This window comes from Podarcis pityusensis, assembly GCF_964106645.2.
Source record: "Podarcis pityusensis genome assembly, chromosome: 2".
Lineage (NCBI taxonomy): Eukaryota > Metazoa > Chordata > Lepidosauria > Squamata > Lacertidae > Podarcis > Podarcis pityusensis.
Genome location: NC_138029.1, coordinates 109,638,716 through 109,663,284, shown reverse-complemented (window position 1 = coordinate 109,663,284; position 24,569 = coordinate 109,638,716). Strand labels below are relative to the sequence as shown.

General features: G+C 46.7%; 1 protein-coding gene across 3 annotated transcripts; it reads left to right on the top strand.

The window, feature by feature from the left end:
- Positions 1 to 3,090: 3,090 nt before the first annotated feature.
- Positions 3,091 to 23,184, top strand: LOC308469821 (E3 ubiquitin-protein ligase TRIM39-like). Of its 3 annotated transcripts, none has more exons than XM_080992796.1 (8): positions 3,091 to 3,108; positions 4,388 to 4,609; positions 6,210 to 6,732; positions 12,069 to 12,167; positions 15,837 to 16,067; positions 17,345 to 17,367; positions 18,670 to 18,785; positions 19,521 to 23,184. In XM_080992796.1, exons 3-8 carry the CDS (start codon positions 6,316 to 6,318, stop codon positions 20,066 to 20,068), a joined length of 1,434 nt encoding a protein of 477 aa, XP_080848922.1. In that variant the 5' UTR covers positions 3,091 to 3,108; positions 4,388 to 4,609; positions 6,210 to 6,315; the 3' UTR covers positions 20,069 to 23,184. The 3 variants fall into 3 exon arrangements, with proteins under 3 accessions (XP_080848922.1, XP_080848921.1, XP_080848923.1); XM_080992795.1 differs by lacking the exon at positions 3,091 to 3,108 and adding an exon at positions 3,115 to 3,490; XM_080992797.1 differs by lacking the exon at positions 3,091 to 3,108 and having other exon boundaries at positions 4,468 to 4,609; positions 12,072 to 12,167.
- The last annotated feature ends 1,385 nt before the right edge of the window (positions 23,185 to 24,569 follow it).

Genomic DNA, 24,569 nt, shown 5'->3' with positions numbered 1-24,569 from the left:
ACGTCTAGGGACCTGCAGCCGAAGAACACCAACTTATACTATACTCATTTTAACAGCCCCATCTATGGAAGCCCAATGCAAGGACTTCTGCTTGGACAATGAGGCTTTCCCCCGCTCTTCCCCCTGCTTAAGGTTACCAGATTTTTTTCAATGAATCCGGGGACACTTTCTTCTTTTTCTTTTCTTTTTTAGTAAATTTTATTAGTATTTTCCACACAACAATAAAACAACAAAAAATAACAATACACAAAAACAAAAACAAGCACTAAAAAAACAAATCCAAATCTTACAAATTAATAATGTAAACACTAAAAAGGAAAAACAAACATTGACTTCCACCAATCCCACAGCACTTCCTTTACCTCTCATTGTATCTTCCTGTTTTCCTGTTTTCCTTATCATCTCTATCCTAACATCTAAATATAAATCCCTCTTTCTTGTCCTTTCACTGCACAAGGTTATTCCAGACTCAGCCAGATTTCTGTCCTCGAACCTTGGCTTTTAAGGTATTCATTTAGGCACTCCCCTTCTTTTTTCACTTCACTTTTTGGTTTTTGTCTTATTATATCTGTCAATTTGGCTAATTCTAAATATTCTGAAAGCTTACATAACCGTTCTCCCCTAGTGGGTAACTGATTCTGGGGGACACTTTTCAACTTCCTACTGAATAGATAGATTTTGTCAGGGGACTGATCTGTAAATCCGGGGACTGTCCCTGGGAAACGGGGATGTCTGGTAACCTTACCCTGCATGCCCTCCACATTCCCCAAGACTGGTTTGGGGGGGGTGTCAGGAGAACCCCCAAAGCAGCCACCTGGCAGGTAGAAGTGGGGTCTCTCCCATGGCAAGCTGGAATGCTTGTACGGCAAAACAACTGGCACACTTAGAGCAGCTCCCATTGTCCATCCACTGATCTCACAGACACCAGGAAGGGCTGAAGCACCTTAGTTCTCCCCAGCACTATAAAATTAGGTGCTCCTGGACATTGCCGTAGCCAGGATTTTTGTTTGGGGGGTCAGCCAAAGTTATTGAGCTTTTTTCTCCTGGGTTCCATATCTACATTTATGGTCATATCTCACACCATACATTGAAAGCAGCTTTACAAACTTAGTTGGTTCTAAGGTGCGGGTGAAAGAGGAGAGCGCAAACTATGGTTTGAAGCTCAACATCAAAAAACGAAGATCATGGCCACTGGTCCCATCACCTCCTGGCAAACAGAAGGGGAAGAAATGGAGGCAGTGAGAGATTTTACTTTCTTGGGCTCCATGATCACTGCAGATGGTGACAGCAGCCACGAAATTAAAAGACGCCTGCTTCTTGGGAGAAAAGCAGTGACAAACCTAGACAGCATCTTAAAAAGTAGAGACATCACCTTGCCAACAAAGGTCCGTATAGTTAAAGCTATGGTTTTCCCAGTAGTGATGTATGGAAGTGAGAGCTGGACCATAAAGAAGGCTGATCGCTGAAGAATTGATGCTTTTGAATTATGGTGCTGGAGGAGTCCCATGGACTGCAAGAAGATCAAACGTATCCATTCTTAAGGAAATCAGCCCTGAGTGCTCACTGGAACGACAGATCGTGAAGCTGAGGCTCCAATACTATGGCCACCTCATGAGAAGAGAAGACTCCCTGGAGAAGACCCTGATGTTGGGAAAGATGGAGGGCACAAGGAGAAGGGGACGAGAGAGGACGAGATGGTTGGATAGTGTTCGCGAAGCTACCAGCATGTTTGACCAAACTGCGGGAGGCAGTGGAAGACAGGAGCGCCTGGCGTGCTCTGGTCCATGGGGTCACAAAGAGTCGGACACGACTAAACTAAACAACAACAAAGGTGCTACTGGAAGGATTTTTTTATTTTGTTTTGACTGCAGCAGACCACCAGTTCAGCAGTCATGGAGAGAATCCCATAAACTGTAGTTTTGTTAAAGATGCTGAGAATTATAGTTTGGCCATTCCTTTGAGATGGTAAATAGATTAGTTCTTGAATCAAGGTCACAGGCCCACCCTATTCATACACTAAATATGCCCTTAGGGTGGGATTTGAAGGATTTGGAAGCAAAAGAGCTACTGGGAAACGTTTCTCTTCTGCAGAGGAAATACTTAAGAGTCATTAGGAGAGCCAAGATGGCTTGGGAGGGGGGTTTGCTCTGTGTGCGAAAATAATGTGTCATTTCCTTGGGGGAACATTTCCTAAACTTTGAAGGGTGAAGTATTGGTTTTCTGTAGAGTGTGTGCACCCTAACACCTGTGAGGAAAAGTTGCGGCAACGGGAACTTTTTGGTTTTGAGAAAAGGCCAGCGACCAGTTACGTGATAAAACTGCATGAAATTATGCAGCTTCATACGAGTATATATTTAAAGAAGATGAGTAAATGAGCAAATTAAGTTCATTTGGATATGCTGAAGATATTAAAAATAAATTTAAGGAGGTGCAGAAAGAGGGGGAGGGAAGTCAAGATTCGAAATGTCAAAATGATTGTAAAAAATAGTGAAATGTATAAACTTGAAAAGTAGAAACAATTTTTTAATATATATTTTTTAAAGAAAGTGGCGAAAGAAGAGTTCTCCCTCTCTGGTCACACCAAAACTCGTGGGCACCCGATGAAGGTAATGGTTGGAATATTCAGGTGAAAGGAAGCACTTCTTCGCAGGTAACCTGCGGAACTCCCTCCCACAGGAGGCAGGGGTGGCCACCAACCCGGTTGGCTCTAAAAGAGGACAGCTAGGCTCTTCCTCAGCAGCTGGAGGCAGCAATGCTCCCGAATGGCAGTTGCTGGGAGCCGCAGGAGGGCAGAGAAACTCCCTGCAGAGCCTACAGAACGGGGGAAACGAAAGGAACCCGGAAGGCGAGGCCTTTTGTGAGTCTAACCACACGCCACGCGTCTATGGAAAGCGGAGATAGCGAAAGGGCCGGGAGAACAAATCAACCTGTAGCTCTATGGCCTCGGCGGCGCTCAGAGCGTCGCTTCCGGTGACGTCAGAGCCGCTTCCCAGAGCGGCTGGGGGGCGGGAGAACGAATCAACCTGTAGCTCTATGGCCTCGGCGTAGCTCAGAGCGTCGCTTCCGGTAACGTAGGAGCCGCTTCCTGTGGTGGCGTTTACGGAACGGGTTTGTTGTGGAAGTGGGAGGAGGGGGCTGGCGGTTGGCCGGACGTCCAGCAGGTCGTGCGGTTCGCCCCGTCAGCCGTCGCCCTCATGTTCGCGGGGATGGAAAGTGAAGGCTAAAGAGGGGCGGCGGGGCTGCCGTAATTGCGGCCGTGCTGCGCGGAGGAGCGGCGGGTTTTGCGGGGCCTCCCGTAATTACCCCTCTAAAGCCCCCTCTGAAATTGCCCTTACTGCAGCCGTGAGATCCCCGCCCCTCTGGCTTCTCCCTGGCAGCCGGTTCAAAACACCGCGCCGTCTTAAGAACGGGCGCCTTGGGCTCAGGTGGGCAGGCTTAGCCCCCGAGCCCAAGTCCTCTCCACAGAGATCTCCTGTGCTTCAGGTTGCAGGTGCGCTTCAGGTGCCTGCCTCAGTCCTAGAATTACAGAGCTGGAAGGGATCCTGGGGGTCATCAAGCCCAACCCCCTTATGCAATGCAGGGATCTCAACTAAAGCATCCCTGACAGATGGCCACCGCCAGCCCTGCTGCCCTGCCTCTTCCTCCTCTGCCTGCGCTGGAGTGGTGCAGTAGCTGAACGGGGTGAGCTGAAATAAAAGCCCTGTATCTTCTTTCTGTTCATGGTGTGGCATTCTCTCAGTTCACCGTTCCTACACAGCGCAACGTGAGGGCAATACCAGGCCTACTAAGTTGGGCTGTTGTAAAAGCGCTTGAGATAAACGCCTGTGAAGTGTTTTGGGGGAAGCGCTGGGTGCATAAGCGGTGACCAGCTCGCCAGGAAGGAGGCTGCTGTCCCATTGTTAACTAAAACAGGACTAGATGGTTCGGGTTCGGAGGCAGTGGCCCACTATCTGTGCCCTACAGAGTGAATTTGATATCGCTGTACAAAAGGGGAAATATCAAAAGCCGACATTTAAAGGGGTGAAAGATCTGGAACAAAACAGGGGTGGAGAGGGTGACCCTACTTTAATAGGGAGACAAGCAGGTACAAATGTATGGTTTACTCCAGTGTGGACAGGCCCAGAGTTTGGGTAAGAGTCATGAGCTAGAAAGTCTCTAATCCAGATCTTGCTTGAGATATAAATACCCTTGGGCAAGCCAATGTTTTCTCAATCTCAGCACCTCATCTGTTGTATGGGGATGATTTATAATACTAATTTTCCTTAAAGGCTGTTGTAAGGGTTACAGGATAATACACGTGAAGTACTTCAAACACTTGGAAATATGCTGTATATATGGGAAGCATTATTGCTTTCTAAATATATTTTTTTTCTTTTGACCTGCCAAGGGAATACCAAAGTGTTAAATGCTAGACAACTCATTTGCAAGGTGCCTTGGTGTTAAGGCAGTGGAAGAGATCAACTGGAAGAGATCAACAGCCATAGCTTAACTGTGATGTTGAATCATGCCTCGGCCAGCTCCCAATGGATAAATCTTTGCTGTCCAAAACCCTGCCCAGAGAGGAAAATACACTTGCAGTTGAGGAGCTCCAGATAACCCAAACAACAAGGTAGGTAGTCTGGCATCGCCCGCTGTAAAGGGCTTTGAAGTACCCTGACAAATACTAAAACTGTTGTAATGCTGAGAGTGGACACTTTTTAATTGGTTAGTTGAGAGCCACTGTGATGAAGTGAATAGGTTAGCTTTGAATCTGGGAGACAGATTCTGCCCTCCAGATGTTGGGCTGCTGTGTTTAGCATTAGCAGAAGGTGTGCAAATTACACATAGCAGAGGAACACCTGTCATAGGTTCCAGGGATTGTACTAATTATGCAGCAGCAGGAGAAAGTCCGGGGAACTTTGTTCTCCGTATGTTGAACCACAAACTGTTGGGCTGTTAGCATCCAAAATGCATATGGAAAAAGTTAAGGTTTGAAAGGACTGTAGAACCCTGTGATGTCATACGCTCTGTGGCGTTTCTCTCTGTGTGGTATTTCAGTTGGTTCAGTTGGTTTCATACACTCTGTGGTATTTCAGTTGGTTCAGCTATTAACAGTCTTGTGAGTCTTAACAGTTAGAGCAGCAGGTGTGTTGTGTTGTGCTGCTGTTTGTCTCAGAGTCAGAGTAAATGTTAGTCTGTAACAGTTTAATCTATGTAAGATGTTCTAGCAACTAAATAAACTTCCACCTGCATTGTGCGTGTATGTACACACACGTACACATATATATATCTGCAATTGCAAGTACACTAAGTAAAAGTTATTTGGTCTTTAAACACAAGTATCTTGTGTGGTTTTTATAGGAGGAAAAAGAGAATTAAAGGGTCAAACCACCCAGGGCTGTCTTCCACATACTCTGCAAACAGGAACTAGAGTCTTAATTTCCTGCACAAACATCAGTCTCAGCAAACATGGCCAATGGCCAAGTGCGATGGGAGTTACAGTTCAGCAGCGCATGAATAAATTACTTTAACTCTTTAGATTGATGTATATACCCTATAGAGGTGGGCTGAATTTGTAATGTAAAAGATACTCCAAGTCTGTTTTGATGCTGTGTGGATGACTGCATGCAAGACTTAACATATGTGCATGTATTTGTCCTGGAAGACAACACTTCATGTTTGGTGATTGCTTTCAGAGTTTTCAGTAAAGTTTGTAAAAAGAACAAAACAAAGTTCAGCAACATCTGAAGGGCCACGGATTCCCCACGCCTGAGCTAAATAGAGGGTCCATGATCAGGATGTGAAGGCTATAGGGAAAACTTTCCATATTGTTTTGGGTCATATACGAGTTATTGTGTGCTTACACTATGCTCAATTAGAAATATTTAACATGCCTGTGTATATGCCAGATCACATGCCTCAGTATTTGAGAACAATTGTGGTGTATTCTGTGTATGGTGCAAATTTGGTGTTTTTATGAAAAGTACACAGTTGGGACAAATTGAACTGTGCCACCACTCTATCGTGGTCATATGCAATGTTAATTGTATGCTAGTGCAAGATCCCTTGCACTAGTGGATGGCATAGTTTAAAGGTTGCGCAATTAAGGAATCAAACACAGCTGTTGTGCTAGTGGAAGCTTGTTGCACAACAGCTGTGTTGGTGAGCCGTCTTTTGTAATCTGTTGGCGTGCAGTCTTTTGTAATATACTTGTGTTTTCCTTTGCACAGCAATGCTCCGCCAGCACAACAAGGATATCAATAAGTGACAGTGCTACGCTGGATACAGCCCTTGGTTCTGCCATCCATGCTTTCCCCCTCCTGCCTTTGAGGAGCCATGGCCACCACAAACCCTTTGGAAAACCTCCAGGTAGAAGCCAGCTGCTCTGTCTGCCTGGAGTACCTCAAGGACCCCGTGATCATTGACTGCGGCCACAATTTCTGCCGGGTATGCATCACCCGCTGGTGGGAAGATCTGAACCGGGACTTCCCCTGCCCCGTCTGCCGCAAGACTTCGCGCCACCGCATTCTGAGGCCCAACCGGCAGCTGGGCAACATGGTGGAGATAGCCAAGCAGCTGCAGGTCACGAACAAGCGCAAGGTGCGGGATGAGAACTTGTGCGAGAAGCACAATGAAGTCCTCCGCCTCTTCTGCAAGGACGACCAGGAGGCCGTTTGCTTAGTGTGCGAGATCTCTCACGAACACCGCTCCCACACGGTGGTGACCCTGGACGATGCCTCCTTGGAGTATAAGGTAAAGTGCGGATGGGACATGGCTGGAATTTTAAAAAAGACGGGAGAGGGCATGAAGACCAACATTTGAGTTTGTTCATAGTAATTGGTTTTAATATTTCTGTTGTGTCTGCGTCTTGGAGTCATTTCCATGAGCAATGCAATTAATGTATATAAATAACAACAGAAACACCACCAGTTGTTTGAGGTATACATTTGATGTGTATCTGCCCATTGCAGGCAGATGCCTTTTTTGGCCATCACAGTAGCACATAAACTTGCACAGACTGTACATAGCCTGATTGAATAGGGAAGCCCGAGTGGGAACTGCAAGAAAATGCTGTCCTATATTTTGGTTTGCTTGTTTAATCATTAAAGTGCTCAGCCAGCCAGCCACAGCTTCCTCCAGGGAACTATAAGTAAGCCAATTCACCCTCCCATTTTTTCTTTTCAAAGTAATGCTCAGCTGGTTGCTAGTGACCACTGACTATGCTCTCAGTCTCCATAGGGTTGTCTGGGTGGGGGCTGTTGTTGTTGGCTCTTCTGCAAACCTCAGGGGTCCCCTGAGTATGCTGGTGCCTCTCTTTTGTTTCTTGGTGGCTTCCGTGTTAGTTGAATTTCTGTTAGGCACTGCAGTCAGAGGTGGACTTTGCTATTAGAGGGTGTCATGGAGGTGAGGAATGGAAAGCCTTAAAAATGAGGGAAGGAGCTTGAAATTTGATGTGAGAATTCAGTGCAGAGTTGAATGGAGAAAGGGAACACAGTTGTCTTCCTATAATGAATAGGAAGGCTGGAATAATAATAATAATAATAATAATAATTATTATTATTATTATTATTATTTATACCCCGCCCTCCCCAGCCAAGGCCGGGCTCAGAGCGGCTTACAAGCAATAATAAAAACAAGTTAAATGATTACAACTTAAAAACAAAATTAAAAAATACAACATTAAAATATTGAAACATTAAAATATTAAAATGTAGCCTCATCGCAGAGGGAGAAGGAAAAGAAAAAAGAAAGAGAGGGAGGGAATAAAATTGGCTCCAAGCCAAAGGCCAGGCGGAACAACTCTGTCTTACAGGCCCTGCGGAAAGAAATCAGATCCAGCAGGGCCCTGGTCTCATGAGGCAGAGCGTTCCACCAGGCCGGAGCCAGAGTTGAAAAGGCCCTGGCTCTGGTTGAAGCCAATCTAACTTCCTTAGGGCCCGGGATCACTAGGGTGTTGCTATTTATGGACCTTGAGGCTCTCCGTGGGGCATACTGGGAGAGGCGGTTCCGTAGGTATGAGGGTCCTAGGCCGTGAAGGGCTTTAAATAAAGCAAAATAAAGGCAGCAAATGACAGACACAATGTGAGTAGGTTGCTCTTATGTTTGGGAACAAGGTATGCAGCCTGCTATAAGTGGAGTTATGCTGTTATGGGGTGGGCTACACCTAGATCCAGCTTTCTCACTTGAACCTCAAGTGTCCAAGGTGGTGCCTTTGTCCAGCTCTTGCTTACTTGCCAGGCTACAGTTGATTCTGGAGAAGAATACTCTTTTTCACGGTTCCCCAAATTCCAGCAACCTCTCCCTTGCTTGCATTACAGTAATCCCCCTGTACATGAGGCTGCCCTTGAAGATGTGAACACTTCAATTAGTGCAGAATGCATCTGGCCAAATGTTGACCGGTACGTGTTAGACTTGTGAGGTCAGTTGGCCCATAACCTGTTACACAGGGCCAACAATCTGTTGTTGATACTACACCACACTTCAGCCGGTGTGATCAGCAGAATGTTAGAGACTTCCTGCTTTCTACTTGACAGAGTTCCCAGTTTAGAAAACTCCTTACCCACGCAGTTCAATCCAAAATAGAAAATGTTTAGCATCTCATGACACAAGACAAGCATAAACATTCTAGCTAGATATGTTGGTACATCATGAACTATTCTACTATAACACAATTATCTGGGCTTATAAGTAAACCTTGTAAAGTTCAAAGTATACAGGGATATCCACTAGCACTTTATCATGCTGGCTCACCATGCTGTACTGACATCCAGTGTTAGAAACTGAGATATGAAAACTAGGAGCTAAATGGTTATGAGCCTAGGTTATGGGCGCAACAACGGAATGTCTGGGCACACTTTTTTATAATAAGAATTCAAAGCTTAAAATGAATGAACTGCAACTAAAATATTCATTTATTTTTCACATGGTCTAGTTCTTCCCCTGCCCACCCCCCCTGATATTCTTAGGAGGGTCTCTTCTCCAGTCTTCAGAGAGTACCTGGAAGTGGGGAGGTGGAAAAAGGTCCTCCTTTCCTTCCATTCTGCTGTTTTAATCTGAAATCTTAGGTGCGGTACTGCATCCAGAGCTCAGAAACTGCTCACGCTAATGAAATTCCCTGTCGCAAAATGCGCCTATAACAATGGGAGTTTTGAACACTTCTAACACCATATAGGAGAATCTCATCAGGGCAGGACAGCATTACTATTTCCATAGAAATAATGCTGCAGAGATTGTGGGTGGAGGCAATGGTTGTTTGCACAGACCATCTAGACCAAAAGACCATGGGTAGGCGACCTAAGGCCCAGGAGCCAGAGCTGGCCAAATCGCCTTCTCAATCTGGCCCACGGACGGTCCAGGAATCAGTGTGTTTTTACATGAGTAGAATGTGTCCTTTTATTTAAAATGCACCTCTGGGTTATTTGTGGGGCATAGGAATTCGTTCACTCCCCCCCCCCCCAAAAAAAAAAAATATAGTCCGCCCTTCCACAAGGTCTGAGGGACAGTGGACCAGCCCCCTACTGAAAAAGTTTGCTGACCCCTGATCTAGAACGTCTCTGAAATGGCACTTGAACCAGGAACTCCCAACTTGTTTCATTTTCTGTTTTTAAAGCCATTATATTCTGTTAAAGATAGCTTTTGCTTCTAACTATAGGATAAATCTGGCAGCAGTAGCAGGTGAGCACTCAAGTCGTGGGCAGTGTTTGAAATTAGCCAGGTGCATTTTGCACCTGGCTATCAATCGCTTGAGACCAAATGAAGATTCGTGGGCGCACCAAGATGGCACCTGACATCTCCACTATCTGGAGGTGCATGCCTGGGGATCATTGGATCTTAACTGTTTTCACACACTAATACCGCACCCTGTACAATTCTGTCATTTATATTCTAGCTGCACAATCAGAATGAATTTCAGGAACCAAAATGCTTTTTCTGTGCAGCCTGAGCAGGAGTAGTGAATAATGTTATATGTAATTGTTGTAGCTTATCCTCACTTACCCCACCCTACTGCCCTGTCCACAGTTGTGAAGAATATTCTTACATTTTGAATGGTCTGTGTCCCCCTTAAGAAAAAGAGGTAGAAATAGGCCAGGATATATGTAGATTGTCCCTGGATAAAGTGACTTTTCTTCTTTTAAGTTCTCAAAGTTCTTAACCTAGCTCAATGTAGCTATCGGAACTCACCAGATGTTTAACTGAGAATCAATCACATATGAAAAATAAGACTTTAGAGCTGTTTAACTCCAAAATAGCAACTACAGTGGTACCTCGGGTTACAGACGCTTCAGGTTACAGACTCCGCTCACCCGGAAATAGTACCTCAGGTTAAGAACTTTGCTTCAGGATGAGAACAGAAATCGTGCTCCAGCGGCAGCGGGAGGCCCCATTAGCTAAAGTGGTCTTCAGGTTAAGAACAGTTTCAGGTTAAGAACGGACCTCCGGAACGAATTAAGTACTTAACCCGAGGTACCACTGTATACATAGAATCATAGAATCTTAGAGTTAGAAGGGACCCCAATGGTCATCCAGTCCAACCCCCTGCAATGCTGGAATTTCAGCTAAAGCATCCTTGACTGGTGGCCATCCAACCTCTGTTTAAAAACCTCCAAGGAAGAAGAGTCCACCACCTCTCGTGGGAGTCTGTTCCACCGCTGAACAGCTCTTACTGTCAGAAAGTTTTTTCTGAATGTTCGAATATCCTTTCTTGCGACTTGAAGCCATTGGTTCGAGTCCTACCCTTCAGAGCAGGGGAAAACAAGCATGCTCCTTCCCTCATAGTACAGCCTTTAAGATATTTGAAGATGGCTATCATATCTTCTCTCAGTCTCCACTTTTCCAGGCTAAACATACCCATGCCTTCAAGCGCCCCTCATAAGGTTTAGTTTCCAGACCCTTCATCATCTTAGTTGCCCTCCTCTGCACATTTCCAGCTTGTCAAGATCCTTCTTAAATTGTGGTGCGCAGAATTGGACACAGTATTCCAAGTGTGTTCTGGCCAAGGCAGAATAGAGTGGTACTATGACTTTTCTCGATCTGGACACTAGACTTCTGTTGATGCAGCCGAGAATAGCGTTAGGTTTTGTTTTGTTTTTGCTGCTGCTACATCATACTGTTGACTCTAAGTTTGTGGTTCATCAAGACCCCTACATCCTTTTCACATGTACTGCTAGTATGCAAGGTGTCCCCCATCCTATATTTGTGCATCTGGTTCTGCCTGCCTAAGTGCAGAACCTTACATTTATCCCTATTGAAATTCAAGTTGTTATTTTTCGCCCAATTCTCCGATGTGTTAAGGTCATTTTGAATTTTGATTCTGTCTTCTGTGGCATTATCTACCCCTCCCAGTTTGGTGTCTGCAAATTTGATGAGCATCCCCTCAATTCCTTCATCCAAGTAATTTATAAAGATATTGAACAACAACGGGCCCAGGACAGAACACTGTGGCACCCCACTTCTCACTTTTTTCCAGGATGACAAGGAACCATTAATGAGTATTCTTTGGGTTCGGTCAGTCAACCAGCTACAAATCCACCTAACAGTTACCTTGTTCAACCCACATTTTACCAGGTTCCTCATGAGACTATCACAGGGTGTGTGTGTCAAAAGCCTTACTGAAATCAAGATATACTATGTCCACAGCATTTTCCTGATCCACCAAGTTTGTAATTCCATCAAAAAATGAAATCAGATTGGTCTGGCATGGCTTATATTTGAGAAACCCGTGCTGGGTCTTAGTAATCCCAGCATCCTTTTCTAAATACTCATAGACCGACTGTTGAATTATCTGTTCTAGGCCCTTCCCTGGTATTGATGTCAAGATCACTGGTTGGTAATTACCTGGGTCTTCCTTTTTCTGCTTTCTGAAGATGAGGTCATTCCATTCTGGAGACTGTAACCTTGATTTAAGGAGCTGTTTGGCACTTAGCTTATATATCTGAGTTTCTAACACTACTTGTGGGCATCCTAGAGATGTCTGTCTGTTTGTTTTTTGGCCACTGCAGGAAGCAAGCTGGGTGGTTCTTATGCTCATGACTCGTACTCTAACTGTTATCGCTGTGCTAGCTCCCAGTTATGCCATCTCCTCTTTCAAGCAGGAAAAGCTGCAGAAATGCCTGGAGCCACTTGAACGAAAGCTGCATGAGATCGGCCAGTGCAGATCCCGGGAGGAGAAGAAGCCTGGGGAGCTCAAGGCAAGTGCTGCATGCGTTGGATTGTATCTCTTTCACTTGGAATTTTCTCCCAAAGCAAATGCTGCAGTGGAAACCCTGTGAGCCTTGCTTGAATTCAAGTGGACTACAGTGGTGCCTCGCAAGACGAAAAGAATCCGTTCCGCGAGTCTCTTCGTCTTGCGGTTTTTTCGTCTTGCGAAGCAAGCCCATTAGCGGTTTAGCGGATTAGCGCTATTAGGGGCTTAGCGGGCTTAGCGGATCAGCTGATAAGCGGCTTAGCGGATCAGATGATAAGCGGCTTAGTGGCTTAACGGATCAGCTGATAAGCGGCTTAGTGATCAGCTGTTAAGCGGCTTAGCGGATCAGCTGATAAGCAGCTTAGCGGCTTGGGAAAAAGGGGGGGGGGAGGAAAAAAACCCCTCAGGAACTTGCAAGACATTTTCGTCTTGCGAAGCAAGCCCATAGGAAATTCGTTTTGCGAAGCACCTCCAAAACGGAAAACCCTTTCGTCTAGCGGGTTTTCTGTCTTGCGAGGCATTCATCTTGCAGGGCACCACTGTACTACTAGTATTAACATTTTCTCTCACTGAGGCAACTGGAGGCATCTTTATAAAAACAAAAAACAAACTTTCATTAATATCCAAGGGGTAAAGGAAAAACACACACATTAAAAACAACAGTACATCACGTGTGCTTTAAAAGGCCATATATCATTAACAAACAAAGGCATAGTTAAAGAGGAATGTTTTTGCGTTGCACATAAAGATATGTAGGGGACGTTGGTGGCACTGTGAGTTAAACCACAGCGCCTAGGACTTGCTGATCAGAAGGTCGGCGGTTCGAATCCCCGCAACGTGGTGAGTTCCCATTGTTTGGTCCCTGCTCCTGCCAACCTAGCAGTTCAAAAGCACGTCAAAGTGCAAGTAGATAAATAGGTACCGCTCTGGCGGGAAGGTAAACGGCGTTTCCGTGCGCTGCTCTGGTTCGCCATAAGCGGCTTAGTCATGCTGGCCACATGACCCGGAAGCTGTACGCCGGCTCCCTCGGCCAATAAAGTGAGATGAGCGCCGCAACCCCCGAGTCAGCCGCGACTGGACCTAATGGTCAGGGGTCCCTTTACCTTTACCTAAAGATATGTAACAAAGGCACCAGGCAAACCTCCCTGGGAAGAGCATGCCACAAATAGGGAGCCACTACAGAAAAGGCCTGTTCGTGTGTTGCCACCCTCCAATCCCCTTGTGGAGGTGGCACACAAAGAAGGCTTCAGATCACAGTTGCAGAGTCTGGGTCGGTTCATATCTGTGCTGCTGGCTCTTCTTGCCTAAGTGCAGAACCTTACATTTGTCCCTGTTGGAATTTATTTTGTTAATTTTGGCCCAGTACTCCAATCTGTTGAAAGTCAAATTGAATGCTGATTCTGTCTTCTGGGACATGGGCTACCCCTTCCAGTGTGGTGTCATCTGCAAATTTGATGAGCATCTCCTCAATATAAAGAGCCCAGAACAGAACCCTGCAGCACCCTACTTGCCACTTTTTCCCAAGATGACGAGGAACCATTAATGGGTACTCTTTGGGTTCTGTCTGTCAACCAGCTACAAATCTACCTAAGTTACCTTGTTCAACCCACATTTTAACAGCTTCTCCACAAGAATATCACAGAATTTCCATGCTCCACCGAGCTTGTAACTGCTATCAAAAAAAGAAAGAAAACTTAATAGGAAATAACTTAATAAAACCACTCGTTGTATAAAATAAAAGCTGCTACAGTCGTACCTTGGTTTTCGAACAGCTTAGTTCTCGAACATTTTGGCTCCCAAACACCAAGTGACTGTTCTGGTTTGCGAACTATTTTTGGAAGCTGAACGTCCGACAGGGTTTCCGCAACTTGCAGTTGGCTGCAGGAGCTTCCTGCAGCCAATCAGAAGCCGCGCTTTGGTTTCCGAACGTTTTGGGAGTTGAACAGACTTCCGGAACGGATTCCATTCGACTTCCAAGGTACGACTGTATGTGATATTTTCATTTGCTGTGATACACCTTCACCAAGATTCCCTCAAAAAATAAATGCTGAGCACAGGAATTTGGAATATATAGTTAACTATCTCAAAGCTCTGTGCTACTTTTTGTTGCTGGTCGGTGGGCAGGAAATACCCTTCTGCCCCCACCATGGCAGAATCAGAATGGTTTAAGAAAATACATTCTGTTAACTTTTATGTCAAAATGAACCAATTATAAAAAGGAACACAGTAGCACACTGGAAAATTGTAAGGTACCAGAACTGCATACTTTGGGATAATGTGCTCTTTTTTTCCCTTCTGTTTAGTCCTGACAGTTCTTTATGCTCCGTTGCTTTTAATTTCTTATAGTTTTAGCTCCTCTGGAAATTGCTTTTCATGATGATGATGATAAAAAATGTTTTGCAAAACAACAACAACAACAACCCACAAAGCACCCTTCAAACAACTTTAAAAGTGCATTACTATTAGTAACAGCTAAGAAGCCACATCTGCAAGTGGGTGGGAGAACACGAGGATTTGTCTTAGTGATACAGGTGAAACTGTATGCTGTATAGCCACATTTGTGTATGTAATGTTTATGCTCCTCTTTGCAAAGCCTGGGACGGCTGACAATTGTACAAATATACCAAAGCATATTGAAACAATTAAAAAAATACAACAAATTTATGCCAACTTTACAGTGGCAGCAGCAAGCAATGCACTCTTTCAGCATTAGTACCTTTGGGAACCCAGAAGCAGCGCAGGAACGTTTCCCAGACCTTCCCCTGCTGGGTTTTGTCCCTCCCACTTGATATTCAGAGGTATACTGTCTCTGAACGAGGAGGTTCAGTTTGGTTGAAATGGCTGGCAGGCTTGGCCTAAATGAATTCACTTAGTTCTTTTTAATGTTGCATTGAGATGCCATGGTACCACCCATAGTAGAGAATCACATTACAGTGGACCCTCCGGTTACATGTATGTAACCGGATATGTAACTTTGGGGTTGAGAACGTGGCAAACCCAGAAGTGTATACTTCTATACACTACTATTGTGTATATTGTGTATACCTCTATTGTGCTGTGCGCATGCGCAGAAGTGGCGCCTCCAATTACGAACTTTTCGGGGTAAGTACAGACCCCCGGAACGAATTAAATTCATATCTGGAGAGTCTACTGTATTCCAAAGAATATTAGATTGCCACACTTCATGGCCAACTTTTCCTCCAACTCTAGGTGGTACACAGTGAGATAACTCTCCTGTCTTCACAAAAAAATTGGTAACCTTCCAATTTCAAGAGCGTTAGTCTGTTGGAGCACAAACCACAAAGATTCTTGTGACACTCTAAAGGTTGACACATTTATTATGATGTAAGCTTTCATAGACAGAATCCACCTCAACACATTATCATCATTCATCTGATGAAATGGACTTTGATCCACTAAATTAGTGCTCAAGGTGTCACAAGGCTCTTTTTGTTGTTTCTGTACAGTAAGTTGGGCTGAGAGGGAGACTGTCCCAAGGTCACCCAGTGAGAGTCGCAACTGAGCAAGTACTTGAATTTGGGTCTTCCTGGGTGTCACACCACGGTTTTGTGCTGTGTGAGGAAGTTCCCTCTTTCTCCCAATCCTGAGCATCAACCTCATTGGGTTGACCTCATTGAGGCCTACCTGAACCCTGTCTCCCATCTCCCTGCAGCGGAAGGTTGAGGACCGCCGCCAACTCATCATCCGAGAGTTCGAGGAGATGCATTTGTTCCTGGAGGAGGAGCAAGAAGTGCTGATGCAACACCTGGAGGATGAGGAGAAGGAGATCTTGCAGAAACTAAAGGACAATGTGGCTGAGCTGTCTGAGCAGCGGGTCTCCCTCAACAGCCTCATCACGGAAATTGAGGAGAAGTGTCTTCAGTCAGGCATGGAGATGCTCAAGGTGGGGTGTGCATCAAAGTCTACCTGGAGGGTGGGGGCGTCTCTTGCATCTGAACAAATGCTGCTTGGAACATCCCGTTCCTCAGCAGCCCTTGAGTCTGCCTCCTTCCCTTACTTTTTTCTAGTGATTTAAGGAGTAGTAAACCACCAGTAAAGCTTAAGGCAGGCAGTAAATCAACAGTAGATTAAAACAGACTTGAATTACCGTATTTTTCGCTCTATAAGACGCACCAGACCACAAGACGCACCAGACCACAAGACGCACCTAGTTTTTGGAGGAGGAAAACAAGAAAAAAAATATTCTGAATCTCAGAAGCCAGAACAGCAAGAGGGATCGCTGCGCAGTGAAAGCAACAATCCCTCTTGCTGTTCTGGCTTCTGTGATAGCTGTGCAGCCTGCATTCGCTCCATAAGACGCACACACATTTCCCCTTACTTTTTAGGAGGGAAAAAGTCTTATAGAGCAAAAAATATGGTATCTTTTGCACCCACAGATCTGAAAGAGAGAGCCTGCTTCCCCTTTTTTCCTCAACTGCTGCCTGATGGAGCAGATAAAGCTCTAAACAGGACTTTCTTAGGAAGCAGTGGTTGCATGTGATGGGTTCAAAGAACCTCCAGAGATCATTTGCCTCAACCAGTTTCCTGGAAATGCAGTGCTCTTGGCCTGGGGCCACCGTGGAATGGGGCTCATGGGCCTTCATGTGGGGGTTTGGCTCCATCACTAATTGTGCAACTCAGAGGGATGAGAGTAGAACAAAGGGTCGGTGAATTCTAGTCTTGCGCCAGCCCATTTCTGTTCCCCACTTCCTCCACCTCTCATCTAACATTTCCATAAGGGTCTGTGAACCCCAATTTCTATAGACCCTTTGGATGTGAATCTGTATGCCTCTTGTGGGTAGCAGGGCAAGATTCGTAGGGCTCTAGCTTTCTGTAGTCGACATGCAAGCATGAAATCCAGTGTAAGGTCATCAGAATTGGTTTGCTTTGTGAAGGCAGATCCTTAGATAGGTGATATTTCAGGACATTGCGGTGGCAGGCTGGAAGTTGATGTGGTTTGCACAAAAGGTCCAACACTTGAATTTTTTGGTGCGTTTGGGGTTTTTTTAAACTTGCCTGTGCTTTTTTAAGCTAAAACAGCAGAATAATATGTGTTGCTTTAACCAAAGGTGGGATCTTCCTCATTTCACCAATCTGCATAGATAGATTTTACTTAGCGGTTGGGCTCCTTAATGACGACACGACTCTTAACAATTTTTATTTCTTGTCCTTCTCATGCAGGATGTGAAGCACACCCTCGAAAGGTAAGGAGCAAATTCTTTGGTCATCACAACAGCCTCACTGCCTCTTAACATGGGGTCCTATGAGGTGGTCCTTGTCATAAACAGTTGCTGGACAAGTATTTGTCATGGTTTGACACATAAAATGCTCTTTTAAAGACTGCTGGTCTCCTTACCTCTTGAAGGAGCGCTTCCAATGGATGCCTTTGCTTTCTGAAAGGAGGTGGGCAGCTACCAAAAACAGGGCCTTCTCTATGGTGGTGCCATCCGCCTTCACAATTGCGGAAAGCTCTCCCCAGAGAGGTTTGCCTTGCAACCTACCTTAATGTTCTTTTGGCATCAGGTGTGGTTGAAGGTATGAAAGGCCCCTGCTTTGCTGAAGCAAATACTTGTAAGGACAAAGGCAAGGGGTTGGATCTAAAAGTGCCATTTCATTCCTAGTGGGAGTCCTTCCAAGAACAGACTGGCCTTTGATCGAGGCCAAGGCTAGTGGAAATGCACCTAGAACAACGGGCGTTTCAAACACTGCCAGCAGGGTTTCCCAAAATTGGGTCTCCAGCTGTTTCTGAACTACAGTTCCCACCATCCCTGACCACTGGTCCTGCTACCTAGCCATGATGGGAGTTGCAGTCCACAAACAGCCGGAGACCCAAGTTTGGGAGAACCTGGTGAAAACTAAATAAAACCTCCATGAAATTAAACAAGTTGCTCAATTATAGCCTGGGAGATGATTCATTCCCCCCCCCCCCCCCCCCAGGTCTGGAGACTCTTTTATATATTTATTGTAAGTATTTTTTATAACTGTCTTTCAATCATATTTCCAGGACAGTTTACAAAAATAAAAAAGCATGTACATAATGCATACTAAACAAAAAGGCACAAAAAATATGTAAAAAGCAGCATAAAAGAATCAGCAGAATTAAAAGTACTTGTGAATCTCAAGAATTTTTATTTGCTTATTTACATTTGTACAGTGATATCCCACCTTCCTTCCATCCCAGAAGCCAAGGCTGCGGACCTGTAGGTTCTCATGGCATCACTCATCCAGGCACTGACCAGACCTTACAAGTATTTGAAGTCAGGCCTCACAATGGCCATGAAATGAAAGATGATTGGGGGACACATGGAAGCAATGGACAACTTCAGGGACAGTGAACCTGGGGCCCACCAGATGTTCCTGGGGCTCACAGCTTGCATCATCCCTGACCCTTGTCCATCCTGGGTGGGGCTGCTAGGGGTTGGGAGCCCGGCAACGTCTGAAGGGGCCACAGGTTCCCCAACCCTGAACTTGCCCTCACCCAACTTGCTCTTCTCTTTTTCTTGCAGATGTGAAGAGGTGCAGGCCCAGAAGCTGAACCTGGTCTCCATCGAGCTGGAAAAGAACTTCTGCAACTTCCCCAGGCAGTACTTCGTCCTGCGCAAAATCATCAAGAGGCTCACAGGTAAGTTGGTGTGGTGCCACATCCAGGCATTTTTCGTTTTGGTTGGTGTGGGGGCTGGGAGAATTGGGTCTCTTCTCCCTTGCTCATGGATCAGGGGGTTTGTCCACAGTGCCAACAAAACTCTTTGAGTTTGGAATAGATTCTGCAGATTAGCACCGTCCAGGCAATTGAGCTTAATTCTGATCAGTGCACACACAACACAACTCTGTAATGAACCGAGTCCAGGAGAGGTGTGCTAGAATTGTTGATAGTGGGAGAGGAACAGTATTAGCCTTCCCCAATCTGATGCGTTCCAGATGTTTTGCGACACACACACCCCACCCAGCACAGCCAGTTGTCAGCAGTAACAGGAATGATACAGTTGTACCTTGGATCCCAAACGCCTTGCGAGTCGAATGTTTTGGCTCCCAATGCCACATACCCAGAAGTGAGTGTTCCGGTTTGTGAACGTTCTTTGGAACCCAAAAGTCCGACACCACTTTCATAGCTGCTGATTGGCTGCAGGAGCTTCTTGCAGGAGCTTCCTGCAGCCAATCGGAAGCCACGCCTTGGTTTCCGAACATTTTGGAAGTTGAGCGGATTCAGAGAAATCTCTAAATATGGACATGTATTTTGTGTTGTATTGTTATAATTCTGTATTTGTAAAATCAAATGAAAATTATTTATAATAAAAAAAAAGCATCCTGGCCACCGTCGCAGCGGAGCCTGAACAAACGTCTCTCCCTTTTCCTGCAGGAGATTTGACCCTCGACCCCGAGACGGCCCACCCCAACTTAGTGCTCTCCGAGGACCGGAAGAGCGTCAAGTTTGTGGAACAACGCCTGCGAGACCTGCCCGACAGCCCGCGGCGCTTCACCACCTACCCTTGTGTCCTGGCAACGGAGGGCTTCACTTCGGGCCGCCACTACTGGGAAGTGGAAGTGGGTGAAAAGACCCACTGGGCCCTAGGGGTCTGTAACGAATCTGTGAGCCGCAAAGGGGAGACGACCTCCTTGCCGGAGACTGGCTACTGGCGGGTGAGGCTCTTCAACGGGGACAAGTATGCGGCCACCACCACCCCCTTCACGCCCCTCAGTGTCGCCACCAAACCCAAGCGAGTGGGCGTCTTCCTGGACTATGAGGCCGGCAGGCTTTCCTTCTACAATGTGACGGACCGCTCCCACATCTACACTTTCACCGACACCTTCACGGAGAAGCTGTGGCCTTTTTTCTACCCAGGAATCCGTGCCGGACGCAAGAATGCAGCTCCCCTCATCATTCGGCCTCCCACGGACTGGGAGTGACAAGATGGCCGATTCTTCTCCCTCTGCGCCCCGCAACCTCGTTCTAGGATTAGCCCTCAAAGGTGGTTTTTAACTGAATAAATTTGAAAAAAATTATTAGAGCATAAAGGAAAGTAGATAATATCAAATATCTGTTTCCCACCCCACCCGCCCAACTAAAATATTAATCTAAATATCTTATCAAATGTGTTGAGGGAGTTATTTAAGGCAGTTTTTCAGTGGAGAAGGATGCAAGGGAACAGGAAACCAAGTTGCGTCATCCCCAGCTGGGAATGGCAGAAGGAAACGTGGAAAGGCTTTCAAAAACACCACTGAAGGGGGCGGGGACCACGGGGACCCTACAGAAATGTTGGTATTTAACTCTTTGGCTTCACATTTTCTTGAAGGGATGTGACGCTAGTGAAGGGAATATTCCCACAAAAGCAAAGAGCCCGTTTTGGAGCAGTTCGGCTTTTGTGGAAGCCAGTGAAGAAATGGATTCCTTCTGCTTTCCCAAACCTCAAACGGGGCTTAAATCTGAGACGGTGATGCTGAAACTTGGGGGCGGGGTGGAGAAAAACAAAGCCACACTGTTTGCATTAGCTGTGGGCAGAGCTGGTCAGAAATGTGTGTGAATGAGAATGTGGCAGATGTGTGCTATATGGGCAGTGGAGGGAAGTGACCTCTCAAGGGATTCATCATTGCGTGTGTAGATTGAAGAAACCATCTCTTTTTCCCTTCGCTGCTCCTTCTGCAGTGTATGCAGAAGCAGCCTCCTGTAGTCTTGGTAGAGTGCTGTAATGTACCGGTACATGTGAGAATAAAGCAGGCCAGGAATGGATCCTTTCCTCTTGAACACGCCAGCACTCCCTGGGTAGAGTGTTCAGAGATTTCTGTGGACCAGGGCTGGGCAATACCCGGTTTTCAGCGTCGCAGTATATCGCCAGCTAAACATCACGATATACTGATATATCACAACGTCTGAAATGAGGATGGAGCTATGTAGAGGCCTTGGCTGGCTTCACGGTTTTCCCCACATTGTGTTTTTTTTGCATAGCACACAAATGCACATCGTGATTCACAATATATTGCCAGGTCTAAAACTATGAAAGCAATATCATGGTATGGACTTGAAACCAGTTCTGGGTGACATATCGATATATTGCCCAGTCCTGTTATGGGCTGCACAGCCCTTGCAGCCAGCTGGCAGATCTGGACTGAGGGGTGCTGGAACCGAGTTTCTGTCTCGGACCCAGGAAGCAGAGCTGCCTCGTAGTGAGCGCCCATGGACAAGCTGGTCTTAAGGCCCAAATTTTATCCAAAGGGCCAGTTGTATGGTTTGTAGTTGGTGTCATCCATTTGGCTTTAACTCAAGCTGCCATCCCAAAGTCTTTCATGAATTGAACGGCATGTACTGTGACCCTTGCCTGTGGGCTGTGAAGAGGAATGCCTGGCGGCATTTGTCATGGGAAAAAGTAGTGCCCACAGTGCACAGATGAGTCGAGAGCAATGGCCTGCAATGGAGGGCGAACGTTTTCCAGTAGTTCACTTGAATCGAACAAAAGGCACCTCTGCAAACCTTTCTATCCTGAAGTTCACCCATGTTGCACGGCTTAGCCAAATGTGAGGCCGACGGAGCAACACCAAAAATCACTTTTTTGGGCAATGTTTTGGGGGAAGTCAGCAAAATGCAGCTGCTACGTTTACCTGTTTGGAACGCAGACCAATCTGGCTGCACTGTAGTATGACATCATCACACTGCTTGGAGGTTTTTAAGCAGAGGTTGGGTGGCCATCCGTCATTATATGATCTCAGCTTGGCTGCTCCTGCCTTAGGAAACCGCCTTTGTTTGGGCAGTTTTCATGGAGGAATGGTGCTGCTGCTGCTGCTGCTTAAAGCTGAGGAAAGAAGCAGCTTTCGAAAGGTGACAAGAGCAAATAAGAAAGGTAATGGGGAGCAGATGAATATGCAACTTTCTCACCACCGCCACTCGTCATCCTGAGAGATTCCACCAGAGTTAGAATATTAAACGTTATTACAGAAGGTATGTATGTTTGTGATTGGTGAAGGTAAGGTAAAGGACCCCTGGACGGTTAAGTCCAGTCAAAGGCGACTATGGGGTTGAGGCGCTCATCTCGCTTTCAGGCCGAGAAAGCCGGCATTTGTCCAGACAGTTTGAAAGCACACCAGTGCAAGTAGATAAATAGGTACCACTGCGGTGGGAAGGTAAATGGTGTTTCCATGTGCTCTTGCTTCCGTCTCAGTGTCCTGTTGTGCCAGAAGCGGTTTAGTCCTGCTGGCCACGTGACCCGGAAAGCTGTTTGTGGACAAACGCCGACTCCCTTGGCCTGAAAGCAAGATGAGCACTGCAACCCCATAGTCGCCTTTGACTGGGCTTTACTGTTCAGGGGTCCTTTACCTTTTTATGTTTGTGATTAGAATACCCTTGAGTGCAAAATACGTATGTTGGATAAAGATTCCAACCGCCTCTGAACATGACCGGGAAAATTCCTCTACAGCAAGGCCCTCCAGATGTTGATGGAGCACAGCTGCCACAACCCCGGACTCTGTACCATGCTGGCTGGAGTGGAGTTAGAGCAGTGATGTCCAAACTTTTTTCAAAGAGGGCCAGATTTGATGAAGTGAAGGGCCGTGAGGGCCGACCAAAGTTGTTGACCTTTCCTTCGGGTTGAAGTTGTTGAGGTTTTTTAGGATTTTACCCCAGGAAATAAACTGCCACAGGGGCCAGATTAAACTGACCGGCGGGCCAGATTAGACCCCCAAAACTGACTTTGGACATGCCTGGACTAAGGCAACATCTGGAGGGCTACAGGTTTCCCCACCCACCTTGTTCTAAGACATTCAATTCCCAGTTCAGCCTCAGGTTAGTGATTGGCTTTAACCCATCCCTCCCAGTGATGCCCTGTGGGGCTCAGCTTGCCTCTACCTTCCAATGGTAGTGTCTGGAGTTGCGTGATTGAGTAGTGTACGTGTGTGTCTATGCGGCTGAGGAAGCTCTGACTTGGGTGCGTCTGACCCTTGAGCATGAGTGGGCTAGCAACCCACAGCTTAGGGCAAGATCTATGTCTTGTGGCTTGTAAGATTATTAATAAAATCTTTGTTTTATTTGACAGCAATATATGTGTGTGTGCGTGTGTCACTTCTTGGGCATTTTTATTTTATCGGCCAGGAGAAAGATGTCAGAACTGCAGTTCTTTCAGCAGCAACGTAACACCAGGGGCTTTACCTTGCCCCAGGTAGCAGTCAAGGCGCCACGTTTTGCAGTAGCTGCAGCTCCCAGGGCAACTTTCAGGGCAGCACTGTCGGTTTGCAAGCCCCCTCCATAGAGGCTGGCCCCTCTCACTGTCCTCGGAGCTTGCTTACCGGTAACCTCCTCTGGCTGATAGCCAGACAGACCAGGGAGATTTTGATAGGCGACATTTTCCCAAGCGTGGGTAAAATGCACAACCCCTCCCTCCTGCTTCCGCAGGGGAAAGAAAATAAGTCAGAAATCTATTTACATGATGTTTATTTCTGACATTTCAGCACTAGAGAAAAACACATCCTTTCAGTTCAGCATCGCCTGAAGTAACAGGGGGAGGGGAGGACTTGGACGTGTTGGGGGAGGACCCCGGTTTCGAGCACTCATACACTGAACTGGAAGCAGAGGAGATCGACGTCGACGGACTGTATTCAGCATCTACCCCCGCTACAACGGAGCTCCCGGAACCTGCGCCCGAGCAGCGGGAGGGGGGAAGGGGGGGCTTCGAGGGGGGGATGGATGTCAGGGGTTCAGGGACAGAGGCACAGGGTAGGCAGGAGATGGAGAGCGATGGGGATGAATCCCAGGACAGCGAGGAAGAGGATGACAATGACTCAAGAGATTCCATGAGTCTTTCCAGCGAATCAGAGGATTCCCAGAAGGGGGCGCCGGTGGTCAAGGCCAGGGGAGCCCCAGGGGGGACGTGTCAGGAGCAGGGGGCCAGCGGGGGATCCCAAAGTGGCAGCTGGGCGTCAGGACCAGCCTCCCCGCCAGAGTGCAGCGAAGGGGGTGGAGGTTCCAGTGTATCAGGGGAAGCAGCTCCGGCAGCAGAGAAGGGAGGGAGGTCGGAGCAAGCCACCCTCCCGGAAGGGGAGGGGAGTAGTGAAGGGAGTAGTGTAACTGTCAAAAGGAAGGTTAGAGGTTGGGCGCGTGCGCCAAGTTCAAATGTGGAGGCGCGCGGAAGTACAGGGAGCCCGGAGGAGGAGCCAGGTCCCAAAGCCCGCAGGAGGGGGGAAGAGCAATCTGGGGATTCCGCGTCAGGGGAATCCAGGAGGGGCGAAACCCCAGCGGGCAGGAAGACCCTGCGGAAAAGGAAAGAGAGGAAGAGGTGGAGCAGCGCAAGCCTCTTAAACTGGTGCAGGGGAGGGACTGACTCAGAGGGGACTTCAACGGTCTAAGCGTAACAGACGTGGGGGTTGCGCGCCTCGGATGTGAAGCAAACAATGAACTCCAACCTTTGTATATAAGAAGAAATTGGCG